The sequence below is a fragment of the Prionailurus bengalensis genome, chromosome D2 (genome assembly GCF_016509475.1).
Source record: "Prionailurus bengalensis isolate Pbe53 chromosome D2, Fcat_Pben_1.1_paternal_pri, whole genome shotgun sequence".
Classification (NCBI taxonomy): domain Eukaryota; kingdom Metazoa; phylum Chordata; class Mammalia; order Carnivora; family Felidae; genus Prionailurus; species Prionailurus bengalensis.
Window position 1 is genome coordinate 18,595,932 of NC_057351.1, and position 21,242 is coordinate 18,617,173.

The 21,242-nt window shown below is 47.8% G+C and overlaps 2 protein-coding genes across 2 annotated transcripts in view; both read left to right on the forward strand.

The window, feature by feature from the left end:
* The window catches only part of NUP133 (nucleoporin 133), a 58,707-nt gene extending 49,921 nt beyond the window's left edge, over positions 1-8,786 (forward strand). The window contains exons 25-26 of the mRNA XM_043596353.1: positions 943-1,031; positions 6,066-8,786. Coding sequence (XP_043452288.1) covers positions 943-1,031; positions 6,066-6,202 — 226 coding nt within the window. The 3' untranslated portion in view covers positions 6,203-8,786. The remainder of the gene's footprint in view (positions 1-942; positions 1,032-6,065) is intronic.
* A 3,869-nt stretch (positions 8,787-12,655) lies between these two features.
* ACTA1 (actin alpha 1, skeletal muscle) lies at positions 12,656-15,589 on the forward strand. Its single transcript, XM_043596354.1, has 7 exons — positions 12,656-12,787; positions 13,650-13,790; positions 13,927-14,251; positions 14,376-14,537; positions 14,636-14,827; positions 14,923-15,104; positions 15,188-15,589. Exons 2-7 carry the CDS (start codon positions 13,662-13,664, stop codon positions 15,329-15,331), a joined length of 1,134 nt encoding a protein of 377 aa, XP_043452289.1. The 5' UTR covers positions 12,656-12,787; positions 13,650-13,661; the 3' UTR covers positions 15,332-15,589.
* The last annotated feature ends 5,653 nt before the right edge of the window (positions 15,590-21,242 follow it).

Below are 21,242 nucleotides of genomic sequence, written 5' to 3' on the forward strand. Positions count from 1 at the left end.
GTTTATTAGAGTATCAGTACTGTCTTGTAAGTTATTGAGACCTCTCACATTATCTCCTTCTTAAGGGGGGAGACTTCTGCTGGAAATGGTGGCAAAGAAAGGTGGTGGCTGTGAAAGACTGAGAATCAAATTGCTTCGGGGAAAAAGAATTTTAAAGAGAACGTGACTTGAGTGTTAACGTCCTTCCCTACCCACAACTTCCCTTTTTATATCGTGCTGAGAAATTACAGTAGAACTATTTTTACTAAAGCATTTCTTCCTCTGATCACTCCCAAATGGTTCACATTGTTCTGCTTGGTCTTGGAGGTCACTCTCTGAAGCATCTAGCTCTCCCACTTGATTCTCCTTCCTAATCTAAAAAAAAGTATGCCATCATTTGGCTGGAATTCTTTTCATGGCTTTATGTTTAAAAACTTTAAGGTATCGTGGGATATATCCATTGATGATACAGAGTAGTCGTTCTGTGTGTGTGTTTTTCAGCAGTAGATAATCTCATCTAGATAAAACTTACATTGTATTAGACACCATTTACCCTTTTACTTTTATGAAAAGCAGAGTCTGTTACAATATACTGTAACTATTGTGCTCCAAAGATCATACTTTGGAGTCCTTACTAGATTTGTTACATATTTATAGCGTTTTTGGGGAACAGATACCTCACTACTTGGTTTTGACATCACATAGGTATGGTTACGTTGGGCAGGTAGCTACTTGAGTGTAACATCTTGTATCTACTATAAAGACTCTAAGTGTGTTCAACATTTAAAGCTCCCTTATTCTAATAATTTGAAACAGTATCACAAAAACTTAAGATTCTCCACCTGACCCCCCAACCCCTCCCCAGCACAACCATTAGAACAAGACTATGGTAGCAAACAGAAGTCCTTTATTTCAGATATGTTCACGATTTCATTTTCTTCCCATTGCAATTTTGTTTTCTAGCTGGTCCAGTTCAGATGGTAAGGATGATCCAATTGAAGTATCTAAAGGCAGTATATTTGTGAAAATCTTACAGAAGCTTTTAAAAGATGGTAAGTAGTTTGTTAACACTAGAAATTCTGGTATCGCTCCTCCGTTTTAGAAATCTGAGAATGGGATTTGCCAAGGTGTCAGTGCGAGGGCAGTTTAAGATTAAACAGTACCATACTTAGAATTCGATTTGTTTAAAATGAAGGAAGGGTTGGGGTGCCTGAGTGGCTCAGTCGGTTAAGCGTCCGACCTCTCCTCAGGTCATGATCTCACGACTCATGAGTTCAAGCCCCGCATCAGACTCTGTGCTGACGGCTCGGAGCCTGGAGCCTGCTTTGGATTCTGTGTCTCCCTCTCTCCCTGCCCCTCCCCTGCTCACGCACTTTCTCTCAAAAATACACAAATATTAAAATGAAGGGTTTTTTTTTCTTTCCTCTCCAATTGGGGGAGCATGTGTCAAGGTGAAGTCTCCATCCACATGGATCCTGGGGGACTCCAGTGGGCAAAGTGTCCGTGCTGATTGGACCAGGAATAGATTCAAGTGTTGGTTGTGATACCAAAAATGTATATGATAAATGAGATGTAACTTTTTGTTATATAACTGACCATACTATGCTTAAGAATAAATTACAAATGCTTTTTCAAATCCATTTTGGATGTTAATACTCTAAAATTCATTTTAGGAACAAAATAAAAAGAAACAAGAAGGGAATGTGTTCTGCACATACTCCCATACTAAAGCAGTGAGCAAAATTCCATTTGCTGATTGAGACACAAATTAGGTAAAGAAGCTTTTATGGACAAAATGCTGTTCTTAGGGAGGTATATGAATTAGAGGATGCAGTTGACCCTTGAACAGTGTGTGGATGAGGGGCACTGATCCCCAGCACAGTTGAAAATCTACGTATAACATTTGACTCCCTAAAAACCTAACTGCTGATGTTCTGCTATTGACCAGAAGCCTTACGAGTAACACAGTTAACACATATTTTATATGTGTGTTATGTACTGTATTCTTATCATAAAGTAAGCTTAGAGAAATGAAAACATTCTTAAGAAAATCATAAGAAAGAGAAAATACAGTCATAGTACTGTACTGTATTAAAAAAAAAAAAATTCGCATGTAAGTGGACCCTTGCAGTTCAAACCTGTGTTGTTCAGGGATCAGCTGTGTTTTTACTTTTACCATTTTTTATATTACTGGGAGCTTAATATATGGAGAATGTTAGGTAGAGATGAGCAATTTTGCACATTTTATACCTATGTGACTCGTATTATAGAATTATATCAAAACGTATGCTACTAAATTCAGGCAATGTGCAAAATAGGCTAACTTAGTGTTCACCAATCTTTTCAAATATAAGGACACTCTCTTTTATATCAAATGGAAAAAATACACAGTGATAAAAAGTTGTAAATTCAGCAGTCCTTCTAAATGGATGGGACTTCTATCCATCATACTGACATTTACACACATTTGAAAGGTTTCTATATATACGTATGCAAGGTACATTATTTAATCTACGAAAACATGCCAAATCCAGTCTCTGATACATAGTAGTCACTCAATAGACATTTGTCCTTTGAATGCCTGGAAGTATTTTGCAGATTCATAGGACTCATAGCCCCAACTCCTCTGCAATAGATTGTATTCTGCAGTCCTGGGTTTTAATTCTTTTTTAACGTTTATTTATTTTTGAGAGAGACAGAGCGTGAGCAGGGGAGGGACAGAGAGAGAGGGAGACACCGAATCCGAAGCAGGCTCCTGGCTCTGAGCTGACAGCACAGAGCTTGACGCAGGGCTTGAAACCACAAACCACGAGATCATGACTTGAGCCGAAGTCGGACGCTTAACCGACTGAGACACCCAGACGCCCTTACAGTCCTCTATTTTAAAAAATCACTGGCTTAACCAAGTGAAATGAAGGAGGACCCTTAGAAAAGTTCTATGGGGGGCGCCTGGGTGGCGCAGTCGGTTAAGCGTCCGACTTCAGCCAGGTCACGATCTTGCGGTCCGTGAGTTCGAGCCCCGCGTCAGGCTCTGGGCTGATGGCTCGGAGCCTGGAGCCTGTTTCCGATTCTGTGTCTCTTCTCTCTCTGCCCCTCCCCCGTTCATACTCTGTCTCTCTCTGTCCCAAAAATAAATAAACGTTGAAAAAAAAAAAAATTAAAAAAAAAAAAAAAAAAAAAAAAAAAAAAAGAAAAGTTCTATGGAATTAACCACACCAACCAGTATTCTGAGGTTAAAGAGAAGCAAACTCTCAGTGTTTGTGTTTCAGAAGGTGTTTTTTTGTTTTTTTTGTTTTTTGTTTTTATAGCCCATCTGTATGGGTCTCCTAGCATTAGTTTTCAGATTTTTAGTCTCCTTTTATAAGTGATCCAAAGAAAATGTAATTCTGTGACTAGATTACTTGGAACTTGCTCAGAAATGATTTGAACTTTTCTTCATGAAAAAGGAATACTTGATTGCTCCATATTGATAGATTTAATAGTACATTCATTTTCAAAAATGAGCAAGTAATACAAAGGTTAATTAAGACTTTACATTGTCACAGAATAAATAAAAACTAAAAATGAAAAAAGGAATCTAGCAAAGAACCTATTTTTTTTCTTGAAAGTATTTGAAATGCTTGAAATTCCAAAAGAGCTAAAATGCACCAAAAGGCTTTCTCTTTTCTGTATTTGGAAATGAAGAAATGATATGGTTGACTTCATGTATGGTTATAGAGTTGAAGAGTTGGAAACCATTTGGACCCAAATCCAATGCTGTCCATGAAATTTGTTCTTCTAAAAGTGCCACAGAGGGGCACCTGGGTGGCTGTCGGTTGAGCCTCTGACTCTTGGTTTTGGCTCAGGTCATGAGCTCGCAGTTCGTGGGTTCAAGCCCCACTCCGGGCTCTGCAACTGGTAGCATGGAGCCTGCTTGGGTTCTCTCTCTCTCTCCCTCCCTCTCCCTGTCCCTCCCCCACTCAAGCTGTCTCTTTCTCTCTCTCTCAAAAAAAAAAAAAAAAAAAAAAGTAAAAAAAAAAAAAAGTGCCACAGAATTGAATTGTGGCTAAGTAAGTGGTGCTCTTTAAAGGTGACTTTGCTGTTTTTGTTATTCTTACATCTTACTCATAAGGACAACAGGAACGTAAAGTTGTGAAGAATTATTACACTGTGACCAAAGGACAAAAACAAGTAGAAATATATTATAGAAATATATAAAAGTATATATAAATGTATATAATACATTCAGACACATTTACATACATACATACATACATACATACATGTACAAATTAAAGGTATATGTATTATATATAACAAGAAGCCAAAGACATTTATTTTTGGAACCTTTTTAATAATATAGTTACTATATACAATGGTAAATATTTTTAAAGACAGATCCTGAAGATAGAGAGTTATAGATAGCCTCATATTTCGTAAGCTCTGACAGCCAACAATTACTTCAGCTTGTGGAAATGTATTCATCCTCCAGACATATTTAACTTACCCATACAGAGCTTTTCAGTTTGTTTTTATATATTACTGAGGTACATTATCCACACAAAATAAAATGCACGTATCATTATATATGGAGTTTAAATTTTTTTCTAATTAGTCACCAGTATTTAATAGTTGAGAAGAGTTCTTACAAAAGTCTTCTTTTCCTTTTTAAATTTTTTTTGTTTTTTTTGACAGAGAGAGCATGAGCAGGGCAGGGGCAGAGAGAGAGAGGGAGACACATAATCCGAAGCCACCTCCAGGCTCTGAGCTGTCAGCACAGAGCCTGACGTGGGGCTCGGAACTCACAAGCTGTGAGATCATGACCTGAGCTGAAGTCGGACACTCAACCGACTGTGCCACCCAGGCGCCCCACAAAATTCTTATTTTCTTAATTCTCTTAAGAATCAAACTATTTGCCTAAACTAAACTGATATATTTATCTGGCAACAGTAAACTGGATCTGATGAGCACTGCCCCCTTTGGATGAGGCATTGGCTCTAAGTTTACCAACGTCCCCGAGGCCACCTTCCTCATGTGACCTGCCGGAGTTTTTGGCCCCAGCTGTAACGAAAAGAAATCCACCAAATGTTAGTTATAAACAGAGGGCGTGCCCCATAAAAATAGAAGCCAAATAAGATGTTACATTTTTTTAGAGAATTGATCTTTTAGAAACTAATGTATTTTCACAAGTTTAATACTGTTTTACAGATAAAAAGTCTTTATTGGAAGTATTTTAATTATAATAAATGATGTATAAATATATTGAATTTAGCCTCATAACATTCATTAACCAGATTTTTATTATATTACAATTAAGTACAAAAAAAACGGTGCTAGGCACTTTGAGGGCCTTTGATTTTGAGACCCTTATGCTAATGTAACAGATTATAAAATACTGTCTTATATGAAAATTTTGTTTTTCCAGTTTTCTTTATCAAGCAAGAAAACTGTACATGCCTTTTTGTAACTACACAGATCTTGATTTCAGCCGTTCTGTCTCATCAGTGCTCATTGGCTTTCTGGCTTTTAGAGGACTAATGAAATGGTTCTTCACCTATCTCACTTTTAACTATAATATATATTTTGAGAGACTGTAGCTAGCTTTCATGACATTGCATTTACTGAATTATTTCCCTATACATATAATTGGATACATATTTAATATATATAACTGTCGAAATATTTGAATATGTAACTATAAGATATTTGAAATACCTGAATACATAATTGTTGGAATATATAATTGTTTGAAATATTTGTTCTCAGGTGATTGTTAGTTAAAAACTCCCACGATGAAGAAATAAATGACTTAAACTGTAGAGAAAAATGAAAATATTTCAGGTCTTATTAAAGACTTTAATTAGATTGGCTGTTTTGACCACTAGGGGGAAAAAAACACTCAAGCAACCTCTTCTAAGTAAAGCATGTCGTGTTGTTAGACCTGCAAGTATGTTTGACCGTGGAAGGAATTTAGAACAGAGTATTTCCCAATAGTGGAGTGACATTATATTTTAAATAGAAGCACAGATGCCGTTATCATCAATCATCTTAATTCATTTGAGAGTTTTATCAAAGTAAAAAAGGACTTTCTGTGTTTGTGTTTATAGGCATTCAGCTCCGTGAATACCTGCCAGAGGTGAAAGAGCTCCTACAGGCAGACCAGCTTGGGAGCCTCAAGTCTAACCCTTACTTTGAGTTTGTTTTGAAAGCAAACTATGAATATTATGTCCGCGGACAAGTGTAACTCCTTCTGAAAATGGTCACTGCTGCTAAAAATTTGTACAGGCTCGTCCTTAGAAAAATCTTAGACCTTAAATATCTAAAAGTTTGTACAGTTTTATAACATGAATTACTGAATTTTTGGTACTTTATTTGGAAACAGCCGTGTGACTGTAGTTTTTTGTTTTTTAGTTACAAGATCTTTTCTCCTTTTGCCATCGATTCATCACTTGTTATTTCCCTGCTGGCTACCCTCCTCATTCCATCAAGGGCTCTGGAGTTCTTGTTCTAGTTGTGGCTATTTGTTTGCACAAAGCACTTCTAGGCCTCAGTCCCTATAACTCTGAACATGACAGGATTGCACTGATTGTCTCTGAGATTGCTGTCGCTCTGGAGATTGTGCACTGAGGAGAATTGGGAGTCTGGTATCCGTTTGGGTTAGGGCTGCTGCGAAATGTCCAGTAAGACAGATGTCAGATTTGTGACTTGCTGTAGGACCGAAAGACAAAACAAGTGGGCATAATTCCTGTGAGTTTGAGAACTGCTTAATTCACTGGGAAAATACTATACATTTCCATGTAAATAGAGTATTAGTGAGTAAAAACACTTTAGTGGTAACCTGCCTCCAAGTACCATATGGTAAATTTGTAGTATTAAAGTTAGTTATGGCCTTTCAGTATGGGGATTCAAGCTGTATTTTCAAGGTGATTTACACTGAATTCCTGCTTTGCCACAGTCTGGCAACATAGAGCATGTGTTACGCTAGAAGCCGTTATAGGTTTTCTTAACACGGCATCTGATTTACTGAAAAGTAGTGGCTCTCAGAGCTTCATTGTTCTGACTAGTGTCATTACTCAGTTTTTCTCAGCTTTAAATAAAGACTAGAGGTTGGACAGGGTGTTGCTGGCATATTCAGATTCTGGCCCAGTGGAATGCTCACTAAACAACTTGCTCCAACAGCTGAAAAGGTCAGAAGTTAAATATGGTAAAGAGTCCGGTGCCTGGTTTCACAAAGTGCGGCCATCGTGCCTCTCTTCCCGTGCCCTCTTCCCCTCTAGGCTTCAAATCCAGCCTTTGAACGTGTTGGCAGGAACAGGTTAATGGAGCTCGTTACGTTAATAACCAGAGGAAAGACACTAGCAGTCTTGTCTTTTTCTGTTTGCAGCTTGTGTGCTGGGACAGCATGAGGGTCCCGGTTAGGAGCATATGGAAGGGTGCGGTGCTAATAAGGGAAGGTAGGAAGAACTTGTCAGGTGGCAGGGAAGAAATGGTTGAACTCTTGTGTTCTAAGCCGAGGCTTTGCTTTTACATAGACATTAACAGTTCTTGCCTGTATGATCCTTTTTAGATACTCGTGTGCTCTGGGAACACAAGACTGTGCCCCCTTCACATGCTACCGCAAATCTAAGTATCCCTAATGTGACAGGAAAGCCAGTCTGACGGTGACCCTGGCCCCGTTGACTGCCTGATGTCAAATTGCTGCTCTCGCGGTGTAATGCATAGTTGTCTTATGTTGAGGGAGGAGAAGCCTCACTCTTCTAGCTCTGTCTCTTAGCGTGGCACCAAAATGGTTGGGTTTTTTAAAATTAATAAAATTAAGGTCTGAGGTTTTAAGTAACTGTTCTAAATTTTAAAAAGTTGTTTCACAGTGTAGTCTTTATCAAAGAATTACTGATTTTTGTATAAATTGAGTAATAAAGGCACATTATAAAGGTGAGCGTGTTTTCTAAGGAAAGAGAAACTGCCTTGGGAAGGGGTTTTTTTCACCCCTGTCTTTGCTGTTCTGAAAGTCACAGTTTGCAGCCTCAATTAAACGAAGCAACGCGTGTTCGATAGCAGCCAGCTTCGTGCTCTGGTATGTTTTGTTTTAAGACTTTGTGAATGTATCAAGGTTGAAGGTAGAACTTGAGATACACGTAAGGGACTTGCTGAAACCCTTAGCGAAGTAAAAGGCTACGGACACCCTCTGTCACAGGGGTTTTGTTTTTGAAGAAGCCTTCGAAATTGGATTCTTTCTTTGACTTCGGGGTCTGGATCAAAATGCTGAAGTCTGTCACCCACCGAGCACACGAGGCCCGCGCGAAGGGCACACGGCACATTTCCCCTTCGAGGTGGATCGCTCTCTCTAGTAGCGGGAACGGACGGAAAGCCACGTCAGAATGTCGTCAGGCTCCTCCTTGATCTCTTGTGATCCTTCACACTTGTACATCTTGAGGCTGATAACTACAGAAAAAGGTAGTCCCACCTTTTTATTCCTGGACCTTTTATGGGAGAATGCCTGAAGAGAAAGTAGTTTTACGTACTCCTATGTAAAATCCACTCATTAAATACAAAAATACAATTTTAAAAAATAATTTTGTGTAATTCTAAAATTATGAAAAGCTGTAGAAAATGCAAAACCTGTTTTTTTTTTAAGTATGTGGAAGAACATAAACCCCTGTAATACCACCAGCCAGAAATCATTTCAGTTACCAGCTTAGAATGCATTTTAGAGGCACCTGGCTGGCTCTGTTGGAAGAGCGTGCATCTCTGGATCTCGGCGTCATGAGTTCGAGCTCCATGTTGGGTGTAGAGATTACTTAAATAAACTTAAAAAAAAAAAAAAAAAAGAAATGTATCTTAGACTATTTGGAACTGTCCATATTTTATAACCCAATGTATATTATGAGCATCTCCATATATCCTTAATCCAATGTTTCCCAACCTTTTTCCCATTGGCATCCCTAAGGGATCTTTTTAGACACTTTTGCCCTAATCACTCCACCCCCATCCCTCCATGAAAATTTAATACTGCAGATAGATAGATAGATATACATACACACACACACACACACACACACACACACGTAATGTACTATGCCTTTGGAGGCCACAAATCATTGTAATATCTAAGTTTTTTTCACACCCCCCAAGAAACAGTTTCCCCCCTTTGAGAATGCATGGTTTTTCAAGATACAATTTTCTAATGAGTGCTTGACACTTTACCACATGGCTATGCCATGGTTTATTTAACACTTCTCCCTTCTTAATGATCTTAACATTTGAGTTCATGGTTTGGGTTTGGGTTGGGGTGTTTTTTGTTTTTTGGGGTTTTTTTTGCCATTTTAAATAATAGAATAAATCTTTCTACAAAAATCTTTGTGCGCTCCAAGTTCCTTTAAAATTATATGACTTTTCCTGTTCAGTTTGTGATGATGCTTATACACGTTTAGTGAACAGTTGTAATCATTTTGAATGTCCTTTGCTCACCTACCCACCTCACCACCAACCCCCCCACCGCCACCTCCTCCAGACACTCAGAAGAAAGATATTGTACTATTTATTGAGCACTTCTGTCCCAGGCACTTCTGTCCAAGTCAGTCTTAAGGAGTAGGTAGTACCCTCCGTTGAGAATACAGTCTTTCTTGAAATGACCTGCCCAAGGCCACATAGCCATTCAGAAGAGGTGAGGGGCATACCCAGAAATGCCAAGTGCAGATTTTTCACCAGGTTCTTATGCCAGATATTAGGAGGTAGTGGGGGCAGAACGGGAGGTGACAGCCCTTAGAGGTGGCCAGGGCGGAAGCCGTGACTTCATTTCTGGATGTCCTTGGCTCCTGTTGGAAAAGATCCCTTGAGGATCTTTTATATTTCCGGAACGAAACCAAGTGTTGGGGATGATTGAAGGAAGGGAGAAAGGGGTCCCACCCCCAACTGCTCCTGGTGGGAGGGGGAGTCGCCCAAGCCCCAGCTGTGGGACCCCGGGGGCCCTGTGGTCTGACTCACCGAGCCTTATTCTGAGTTTTAACATTGAATGGCATGACTAATACGGGTCTTATTTCCCTCAGAATAGTTACAAGCATCCAAGGGAGCCATGTGAAAGCACATAAAGCATTCTATGAATTCGTATTTGAATCAGTAGGAAATAACAACGGGAGGCTGAGACCCAGCAAGGTGGCTCACAGATGAGTGAGGAACCGAGGGGACAGGGCTGTGGAGAAGACAGCTGAGCGGCAGCCCAAGGCCCCGTCAGAGTGTCAAGAGCCCGGGGAAAACTTAGAAGCCGACGCTCTCTGTCAAGCATTCCCTCCGTGGCTGAGCTTTACTTGGCGATAGTTCTCAAAAGGCTATGCGGGCAGCCACCCGCTTACTAGGCGAGAGCAGAGCACTGCTGTGTTCCCCAAAACCGTACATGTATGGAGGTGGCCTTTCCACTCACCCGTTAGGTCTATTCCCTAGGCCAATGAGAACTCAACAAGACCAGGATGGGATTGGGTGGCCCCGTGGTGACCCGTCAAGAGACCATTTAAACAGCCCCAACCGTGGGCGGAGAGCAGATGCCCGGCCCTGTGTTCTCGGGCCCCAGCTCCCGAGGTTTCCTTCCCTTGGGTTTTCTTCATAGCTTTTCACGTGTCTTTGAAACCGATAGACTCCGGGCTCAGAAAAGCTTGCTATGGGAGAGAGAGGAACCACACTGAGCAAGAGGTTTGGAAGATAGTGGCAGCCCAGTTCCCCTTTTTAAAACAACAAATTCTTAGGTATCCTTGCTGCTTTCAGGCCAGAATTTAAGCTTTACCCCTCAAAATTGTGCATACAGTGCATGTGCAGGGTTTTTTTTGGATTTTTGGTTTTTTTGGTGGGGGGGGGGGTCTTTCTTTGTTTCCTTCCTAGCATCTTCGCTACCCACGACAGCAGGACAGAAGGTATTAAAAAGGACACGTAGCTCTGTCTGTTACTCACTCGTTCTCTGCAACAACTGAAAAAGCTACATGTGAGAGAAACTACAGCAGCTTTCAGCTGACTCTTTATACTCACGACATAGGCCCCCTGCTAAACAAACTTCATTTTTTAACGGACTTTGATGGTTTAGGAAGAGTTGCCATGATGTGGGCTACCGGGGAGGGTTACGTGTGCCTTTATATCCGTCCTCCGGAGAATCCACACCTGTCCCCCTTGCCCAGCTCCGCGACCAAATGCGAATTGCAACTATTTTGGGAACACTTAAGCACATCAGAAAAATGAGTGATTCCATTCGCGCTGGCACCACAGCACCGATGTACCCGCTCCAAGCACGGCACTGAGTTCATCACAGAAAACGGTCTCTCCTTCTGCCTTCGATGGCAGGGTTAGGACTGCGCTTGTTCCCCCACCCCCACCCCCACCCCTGCCGAAAATGCGAGTCCGGCACCGACTGGGTAACCTCTTCTGACCCTCGCTCCACCTTACCATAAGTAGATCCAAATCCTTCTAGAAAATCTGAAAGGCATATCCCCATGTATCAGTGGTATAAATAGAACCGCTTCAGCAGGCTCTGGTAGAGGGTGAGTTGCTCCAAGGTGGACTGGGAAGCAGCCTGGCCTTGGCAAGGCTGCACCCTCTAAATAGAAAGATGAGTTTGTTCAGCCTCTGCAGAAGGAAAAATTGCTACCCATCCTAGAGTGCAATGTCCTTGTCCTCTTTACTGGGAGGAAGGTCGAGCAAGGTCTCATTTAGTAAGGGCGCTTCGCCCATTCCACCACCGGGTCGGGAGTTGTGACCCCTGCCTTTCAGCCCCAGGACAGGGACACTCTTAGTCCCACCAGGGAGGTGGCGGTTTGGGGGCCCAGCCCAGCCCACCCAACCTGGGGCGGGTTCAGTCCGGGAGGAAGAGAACACCCACCACCAGCACCACCAAAGTCACTCCCTTCACGAACACCCGAGTGCGCTGCGTGTCACTGAGAGGAACAGCTCCGGCTGCCCTGGCGTTGTGCCTGGCGCGGCCAGGGCCGCCGCCCCGGCCTGTCCCCGGGAGCCCTCCTCCTCCTCCTCCTCCTCCTCCTCCTCCTCCCCGCCTCTCCGCCCTCTCCTCCCGCCGTCAGCTGTCTGGCCCGCGACAGCTGCGCGCCCTCCCGCCGCCGGTGGCCCTCTCCGCGGTGGGGGCGGGTCAGCCCTCCGAATCGGGGAGCTCAGGGGTGGGAAGGGAGAGGCGAAGTTCACCGGCGAGCGGGGGTCGCCTTCCTTCCCTTCCTGGGACCGCTTCTCCCATCCTCTCTTGTCCCACCACTGGGACACGGCTCCCTCCTCCCTGTAGCCGCACGTGGGGCTCTGAGGGTCTGAGTAAACCCAAAGAAGGGATGAAATGTGGGAGGCACCCTCCGGAGCGCCCTGTGCGAGCAGAGCGGACAGGGTGGGGAGGCCTTGCGGACAGGTGCAGCTCCGGGAGCGCAGGCGCACACGCGCACCCACTGGCGCTCGCGGTGACCCTCGCCCCACCCCATCCCCTCGGGCGGGCAACTGGGCCGGGTCGGGAGGGGCCGACCGGCCGGGGAGACTCTCCATATACGGCCCGGCCCGCGTTACCTGGGCTCGGGCCAGGCCGCTCCTTCTTTGGTCAGCGCAGGGGACCCGGGCGGGGACCCAGGCCGCGAGCCGGCTGGGGGACGGGGCTCCAGTGCCCAACACCCAAATATGGCTCGAGAAGGGGAGCGACATTCCTGCGGGGCGGCGCAGGGGGGAGCGCCCGCGGGCTATATAAAACCTGAGCGCGAGGACCAGCGGCCACCGCAGCGGACAGCGCCGAGAGAAGCCTCGCTTCCCTCCCGCGGCGACCAGGGCCCGAGCCGGAGAGCAGCAGGTGTAGCCACCCGCCCAGGTAGGGCGGGAGTGGGGGAGGGGGCCGGGGACAGGAGAACAATAGGACAGGGGGACAAGGTGACAGGGCACCACCGAGGGGAGCCTGGAGAACTCCGGGGTAGAACCCAACCGACTCACCTGATCAGCCCCAAGGCCTGCTTTCGGCCCGCCCACCCCGTGGCTTGGTCCTCAGAGCCACACGCGCTTTATAGAGGAGGCCCGAGGCCATCAGCTTTGGGAAACATCTCCAAATTTATCCCCAGCCCCTTTGGGCTCCTTTACCTGGCGTTTCGTATGTGCCGGGTGGATTAGAGGTTTTGCTTTAGTCGTCCCAAGGGCAATGCCTTCCCGAGGAAGGCCGGAGCCCAAGAGCAGCAAAGGCCGCAATTCTCTGGGGTCGCCATCAGGCGAAACGGTGCCTCTGTTCTGAGGTTGGAATGTCGTGGGGGTCCGGAATGGGCCACTCCTCTCGGCACGGTGCACCAAAGCCCTTCCCACGGGCATCTCCTTCGGTCCCCGCGCTCGCCCGGCGAGCAGGTATCGCCCGCCTCAACCGCCCAGACGAGGCCGCCGAGGCGCCGAGGCCTGGGGCGCCAGCGCCCGGCTCCTGCGTCAGGTAGCCTGCAGCGAAGGCAGAGGTGTCCCGGCGGACACTGTGCCGGGGTTCCCGGGGTGGAGAAATTCCCCGAGATTCTCCGCAGCGCGGCCCTGAGCCCGGGGAGCGAAGCCCGCCAGGGTGCCCTCCGCCGCAACCCCGGCCGGCGGCGCGCGGCTCGGGGCTGGGGACGTCCGTCGGTCCCCGGGAAGGGAGGGCGCTCGGGCCGTCGGGGACTCCCGCGCTGTCGCGTCGTGCGTCTCCACGGCCTTCCTGTCCTTTACAGAAACCAGACACCATGTGTGACGAAGACGAGACCACCGCCCTCGTGTGCGACAATGGCTCCGGCCTGGTGAAAGCCGGCTTCGCCGGCGACGACGCCCCTAGGGCCGTGTTCCCTTCCATCGTGGGCCGCCCTCGCCACCAGGTCAGGCTGCCCGTCCGCGGAGGGAGCCGGGCGGGGGTCCCCCGGGGGTCCCCCCCCCACCCCCCCCCACCCCCGCGTAGGCCAGCCGCCGTCGCGGGAGCCGCGGTAACGTGGGCGTGGTGTCTCCGCTCCGCAGGGCGTCATGGTGGGTATGGGTCAGAAAGATTCCTACGTGGGCGACGAGGCGCAGAGCAAGAGAGGCATCCTGACCCTGAAGTACCCCATTGAGCACGGCATCATCACCAACTGGGACGACATGGAGAAGATCTGGCACCACACCTTCTACAACGAGCTCCGCGTGGCCCCCGAGGAGCACCCCACCCTGCTCACCGAGGCCCCCCTCAACCCCAAGGCCAACCGCGAGAAGATGACCCAGATCATGTTTGAGACCTTCAACGTGCCCGCCATGTACGTGGCCATCCAGGCCGTGCTGTCCCTCTACGCCTCCGGCCGTACCACCGGTGAGTGCGCGCGGGGCCGCCCCGCTCCCGCGCTCCCCCGCTCCCGCCCGCCGCGCGCGCCCGCGCCCGGCCTCGGGGGCGCGCGCTCACCGCCGCCGTGTGCCCCGCCCCGCCCCCCGCGCAGGCATCGTGCTCGACTCCGGCGACGGCGTCACCCACAACGTGCCCATCTATGAGGGCTACGCCCTGCCGCACGCCATCATGCGCCTGGACTTGGCCGGCCGCGACCTCACCGACTACCTGATGAAGATCCTCACTGAGCGCGGCTACTCCTTCGTGACCACAGGTGCGCGGCGCTCCGGGCTCCCCGGGCGGGCGGGGTGGCGCGCGGGCCGCGGGGCCCTGCGCTGAGGGCGCCTCTCCTGCCCCTGCCCCCCCTCACAGCTGAGCGCGAGATCGTGCGCGACATCAAGGAGAAGCTGTGCTACGTGGCCCTGGACTTCGAGAACGAGATGGCGACGGCCGCCTCCTCCTCCTCCCTGGAGAAGAGCTACGAGCTGCCCGACGGACAGGTCATCACCATCGGTAACGAGCGCTTCCGTTGCCCGGAGACGCTCTTCCAGCCCTCCTTCATCGGTGAGTCCCGCTCGCCGGCCTCCCCGGGAGCCCCGGGGCCCCGCCCGGTCCCCGGCTCGCACCCGCCGGCTCACGCTCCTCCCTGCGGCCCCCAGGCATGGAGTCGGCGGGCATCCACGAGACCACCTACAACAGCATCATGAAGTGCGACATCGACATCAGGAAGGACCTGTACGCCAACAACGTCATGTCGGGGGGCACCACCATGTACCCGGGTATCGCTGACCGCATGCAGAAGGAGATCACGGCGCTGGCCCCCAGCACCATGAAGATCAAGGTTGGCGGCGGCCCGCGCCCCCTGCCCGCGGGTGGGCCCCGGGGTGCGGCCCTCGCCGGCCTGACGCGCTCCCTGTCTTACAGATCATCGCCCCGCCTGAGCGCAAGTACTCGGTGTGGATCGGCGGCTCCATCCTGGCCTCGCTGTCCACCTTCCAGCAGATGTGGATCACCAAGCAGGAGTACGACGAGGCCGGCCCCTCCATCGTCCACCGCAAATGCTTCTAGACCCCATTCCACCAACAGCGTGCGAATTCTCCTCAGGACGACAAATCTGCTCAGGTTGCAGGTGGCTGACCTCGAGTCACCGCGCAGCAACTTCGTCTCTAACAACTTGAGTTGCCGCAGCCGCAATCCGACACAATGTTTATAACGTGTACATACATTAACTTATTTACCTCATTTTGTTATTTTTAAAACAAAGCCCTGTGGAAGGAAATGGAAAACTTGAAGCATTAAACTCAGCCATTCTGTCTGTTGCGTAAAGTTGTTCGTTGTGTTTATTTGCCGGGGCGGGGGGGGGGGGGGGAGTCGCAGGGGGCAAGGGAGGAAGAGGGACCCCACCTTCCTGCGTGACTTTTCACGATACTCGGAATGAGCGCGCTCCTTGCGACGCCTTAGTTAAGTCTTCCCTTGCTCGCGGTCTCCCCCTCTGGATCAGATCCATTCCCAAACACTGGCAGGCCCGCCCCTCTGGTAGGTGGTGAGGCCATCTCTCCCACCGCAGGCTCTGGGGTGGCCGCCGGCGGGCGGGTGGCTCTGGCCAGCGGCCGGCGGCGGGCGCTGTCCACGGTGCTGGCGCCGGGAGCCGCCCCTCAGAGCGCATTTCCGTCCCACCTTAAGGGATCGGCCTTCCCTACTGCATCTGGAGATCTAACTGAAACAGTGGTGCGCTGCCTTTAATGAACCAGCTTTCATCTGCAAGGGAAGGCGGTCCCTTCTCTTCCCGACTGGGAAGTCCTTTGCTTCGTGCCAAGGCGACGGAAGTGCCTCTTCCAGGGTGGGGGCTGGGGAGGAGCGCCGCCCAGAGGTGGGAGGAGGGTAAGGGACACATGCGCTTTCCAGAAAGGGCGGCGCGTGCAGGGCTGGGCCGGGCACGGAGGGCAGCCCAGCAAGGAGGGGTCTGCGGGGAGTGGAGCTGAGACTGGCACTGGCGCTGGTGCCAGTGGAGCAGGAGTAGTGAAGACGACCATCCTCCTTCCCAGCCCTGGCAATGTTCCCAAAGGCACGAAATATACTAACGGAGTAGGAATTTCTATGGGACCGCACAGCCGTCTTCTTTAAAACAAAAACAGAACTACCTTAATGTCTTCTAGTCAAGATCACCAAGGACAGTGGTACCTAAATAAAATCGATTTTGACTCAAGGCAGGGAATGAACTCTTTTGGAGATAGGCTTATAAGTAGAATTAACAATATGCAATGTTATATGCCACGTAGCCATGTGTTTATTCATTCTCTCCTTTCCTTTTCGAAAAGGTTCTGAAATCCTTGAGGCCTCTAAGGTGGGAATGACTGCCAAATGCAGAGATCAAGAAAATCAATAATTCGGTAGAATTTAAAACGTTAATAAAACAAGCATAGGATACTATGTGTTATTGCCCACCAAGGGTGGATAAATGTTTAAAATGGGCTACATCCTAGTCTCTCAGAGGAATCTAGGTTTTACTGATAACAGTAAATATACGTAGGCATATATGATCAAACAGAACACACACACAGCCCGAATAATCATGTAGCCAGCAGCCTGGAAAAAATGTCAGAATTACACGAGTTAGCTAATTGTCATGTTGTTGTTTTTTTAATTTAAAAAAGATTTGTTTCTGAGAGAGAGAGAGAGAGAGAGAGCAAGCACGAGTGAGACAGGCAGAGAGAGAGGGAGACAGAGGGTCCAAAGTGGGCTCTGTGCTGACAGCAGAGAGCCCGATGCTCATGTTAAGTGTTTTTAACCAAAGCCCAACATCACTTAATTAAGACTTCACTAAGGTGTGTAAGGGGGTAACAACACATTTTCCCGGTGATCATGATCATTACATAGCTTATGATCATTTAGGATTCACAGAAGTTTTCGATATAATCTGGTAACGTTTCCTCATGCATTGCCTCTGACATTTCTATGGACAAAACGTGCAAAAACTATCAATTGCGTGGTTTCACTGGGAATGTGCCAAATCTAAAAATTACCTTTCCTTTACTGACACTTCTAACAAACAAACAAACAAACAAACAAAACAGGCATTTTATTGGCGTTCTGTACTTTCCTATCAGGTCGTATTACCTATGTTTGTCCTGAAAGAGAGTGGAGGGTGTGGTGTAATAAAGAATGAGTCTGTTGAGAATATATATCTAGAGCATATACAAATGTCTGTGCCGGGTGAGGGGAGAAAGAACTATTTCCAGCAGCTCTATGAGTGTCTGTAGTAGTAACAGTCGAGAAGTCCCTGTGTGGTGGCAGTACCCTTAGCGCTAGAGTGAATAATGTTACATCTGATTCCCCACCGAAAAGCCATCTCGGGGAATCCATTGCTGGAGCAGTGAAAGAATTGAAAGCAGCAAAGAATCCACCCCCCACCCCACCCCCCGTTGCTTTTGGTGTGTTTCCCTAGACTTGGCAGTAGGCTTATCGGGGATCCTATTTCCTTCTCACAAACCTTGGTAAGTTGCCACCAATTTGTTTTCGCTGAATCTATGTTACCAGTGTTCTGTCGAAGAAGGAAGGAATAGAGAAGAAACTGGGCAGAGTGTGTCGGGATTGAAATGAAGGATGAGGGCGCCTGGGAGGCTCGGTCAGTTAAGTGTCTGACTCTGGATTTCGGCTCAGGTCACGATGGCACGGTTTTGTGGGTTCGAGCCCCCCCGTCAGTGTCCACAGTGTGGAGCCTGCTTGGGATTCTCTGTCTCCCTCTCTCCCTGCCCCTCCCCCGTTCACGCTGTCTCTGTCTCTCTCTGTCTCTCAAAATAAATAAATAAACTTAAAAAAAAAAGATTAAGGCTGAGAGGGAGAATTGAAAGTAGTCAGTACCACGGCACATGCTAGGCTCTATCACTTAAACCTTTGGAAGCTCGAATTAGACCGGGGAATATCAGGGTCCCGCCCAGCTGCATCTGTCCCGTGACCCGTCACCCCAGATGTGGTAGAACCCACCAAAGGTTAATAAAATATTTTATTGCCCACATACCACGTGCAAGGGGTACAGAGAGGGCTAAGATATGGTCCCATCCTTACGCGTTTGGGGCCCTGATCCCCAGGATCACCAGGCACCTTATGCCTTGACTCTGATCACCACAAAGGCTGTTGGAGCCGCTCTGCGGGCGGTGAGGGAGGCCGGCACATGCCGCACTGGGAGCCATCAGATGCTGTGGACACAGTGGCTGTTTTGTTGCCTGTTCAATTGCCACCATGAGGCCGGCTTCCCTCCCATTGTTTTCCGACAAGGCTCGATGGGTTCCAAATATGGTTCTTATGGGGATACACATCCCTCATGGTGCTCAAGCAGGTTGTCCTGCCTGTGGTGTTGGGGACACAGAGTAGCACGGCCCCTTACCTGGGGGTGCCTCAGTCCCGAGGGCGGGAGGTGGGGAGGGGCTCATGGCACCAGACCGGCACTGCCATGTGAGCATTTGTGTGGTCAGCCTGCCTACCTGACTGCCTCCTTCTCCTCTTCGTCTCGCTTCTGTCACTTTCATATCCTTCCTGCCCTGCACCGTCCTTTGGAAGGCATCCATTTTAGCACCATGGAGATGTCATAGTTCTTTTGTGTAATTACCGTAAGCCGATGATAAGCCCTGAGACCTCTAAGTGACCCTTCCCCCATTGTCAGTTTCTTAATGGCTTATCCTGACGTTCAACAGTTCCTGGGGGTGATTAGTGAGCGAGTAAAAGATCGAGGAAGGTGCAAAGAGGACATTGGTGGATCTCACCTCTGTCAATGGAATCAGGATTGCCTTTTATGTGATAACGGTTGGAGTTTCTTAAACCTCATCATTGTGCGGAGTTGCTGGTCACCACAGCTGGCCTCAGGAACGGCAGATTATAGCATGGGTCAAGGGACAGCCGTGACACCCTTGGATCCTCATCCCACCGTGTCCTCACTTAGTTCCTTCACGGTACCTATGTTGGGCTCTTGTGGCTGCTGTAACAAATTACCACGAAGTAGGTGACTTGGAACAACAGGAATTACCTTCTTCACAGTTCTGGAAGCTACAAGTTCGAGGTCAAGGTGGCGGTGCGGATTGGTTTCTCTCTCCTTGGCTTGTAGATGGCCATCTTCTCCCTGTGTCTTCATTTCATCTTCCCTCTTTCCACATCTGGGTCCAAATTCCCTCCTTAGAGAACACCAGTTATGTTGGATTTAGTGTCCACCCTAATGACTTCATTTTAATTTAATTATCTCTTTAAAGACCCCCATCTTCAGGGGCCCCTGGGTGGCTCAGTCCGTTAAGTGCCTGACTTCAGCTCAGGTCATGATCTCACGGTTCGTGGGTTCGAGCCCCGCGTCGGGCTCTGTGCTGACCGCTCAGAGCCTGGAGGCTGCTTCGGATTCTGTGTTTCCCTCGCTCTCTGCCCTTCCTCTGCTCACATTCTATCTCTCTCTCTCTCAAAAATAAACATTAAAAAAAGATAAAAATAAAGACACCATCTCCAAATATAGTCACATTCAGAGGTACTGCGTGTGTTAGGACTTCAACATATGAATGAGTGAGGATACACAATTCAGCCCAAAATAGGGAGCAACAATTTGACCCAGTATGGTACCTAAGAGGCCCTATAACAATTAATTTATATTAACACCAATAATTAATTGTATTTATTTTTTTAATTTTCTAATGTTTATTTTTGAGGGAGAGACAGAGTGAGAGCCATTGGAAGGGGAGGGAGAGAAGGAGACACAGAATCCGAAGCAGGCTCCAGGCTCCGAGCTGTCGGCACAGAGCCCGACGCGGGGCCCGAACTCATGAACTGGAGATTCTTACATGAGTCGAAGTCGGACACTTAACAGATGGAGCCAACCAGGTGCCCCTACATTAGTAGTTCATTATAATAGGTCCTGCAGCTCTTATGCTAATGTTGTGTCTTATGCTATATGAAGCACCTTCAAATGCATGAACTCATTTGAGTTTATAAGGTAGCTAGAGTAGAGGGTACGGTTCCACTTTCATAAATGATAAAGGTGAGGTTTCAAGATTGAATGACTTGCCTAAGTTTATAAATTAGGAAAAGGGAGGGGCGCCTGGGTGGCTTAGTTGATTGAGTGTCCGACTCTTGATTTCAGCTCAGGTCCTGATCCCAGGGTCATGGGATCCAGCCCCAAGTTGGGCTCTGCAGTGAGTACAGAGCCTTCTTGGGATTCTCTCTTTCTCTCTCTCTCTCTTTCCCTCTGCCCCTCTCCCCTGCTCTCTCGTTCTCTCAATAAATAAATAGATTAATAAATAAATAAATAAATTAATTAATTAGGAAATGTGGTAGAGCAAAGACTTGAACGTGGAACTCTCGACTCTATTCTTTTATTTTCAATATATAAAACCTGGTGTTTTATAGGTATTTCTTTTTTTTTTTTAATTTTTTTTTTCAACGTTTATTTATTTTTGGGACAGAGAGAGACAGAGCATGAACGGGGGAGGGGCAGAGAGAGAGGGAGACACAGAATCGGAAACAGGCTCCAGGCTCTGAGCCATCAGCCCAGAGCCCGACGCGGGGCTCGAACTCACGGACCGCGAGATCGTGACCTGGCTGAAGTCGGACGCCCAACCGACTGCGCCACCCAGGCGCCCCTATAGGTATTTCTGATAAACAGCATATGGTTACGTAGTTTCTCCAGCTTCACAAATTTGTCTTTTAATTGAAACACTTGACCCATGTGGTATCTGATGTAATTGCTGACATATTTGGGTTAAGTCTACCATTTTATTTTGTGCCATTAGATTCGGCTGTTCAAAGTCTAAAATTAATCACTTCTCCCTCCTGGTACAACATGAGACCCTCTGAGGACTGTCATTCCAACAATTTACCTTCCTCCTGACTTGTCATGTATTTTCATTCTATCTTTTTAAACCCCCAGGCACGCCTGGGTGGCTCAGTCCATTAAGCGTCAGACTTTCGCTCAGGTCATGATCTCCCGGTGTTTTGTGAGTTCGAGCCC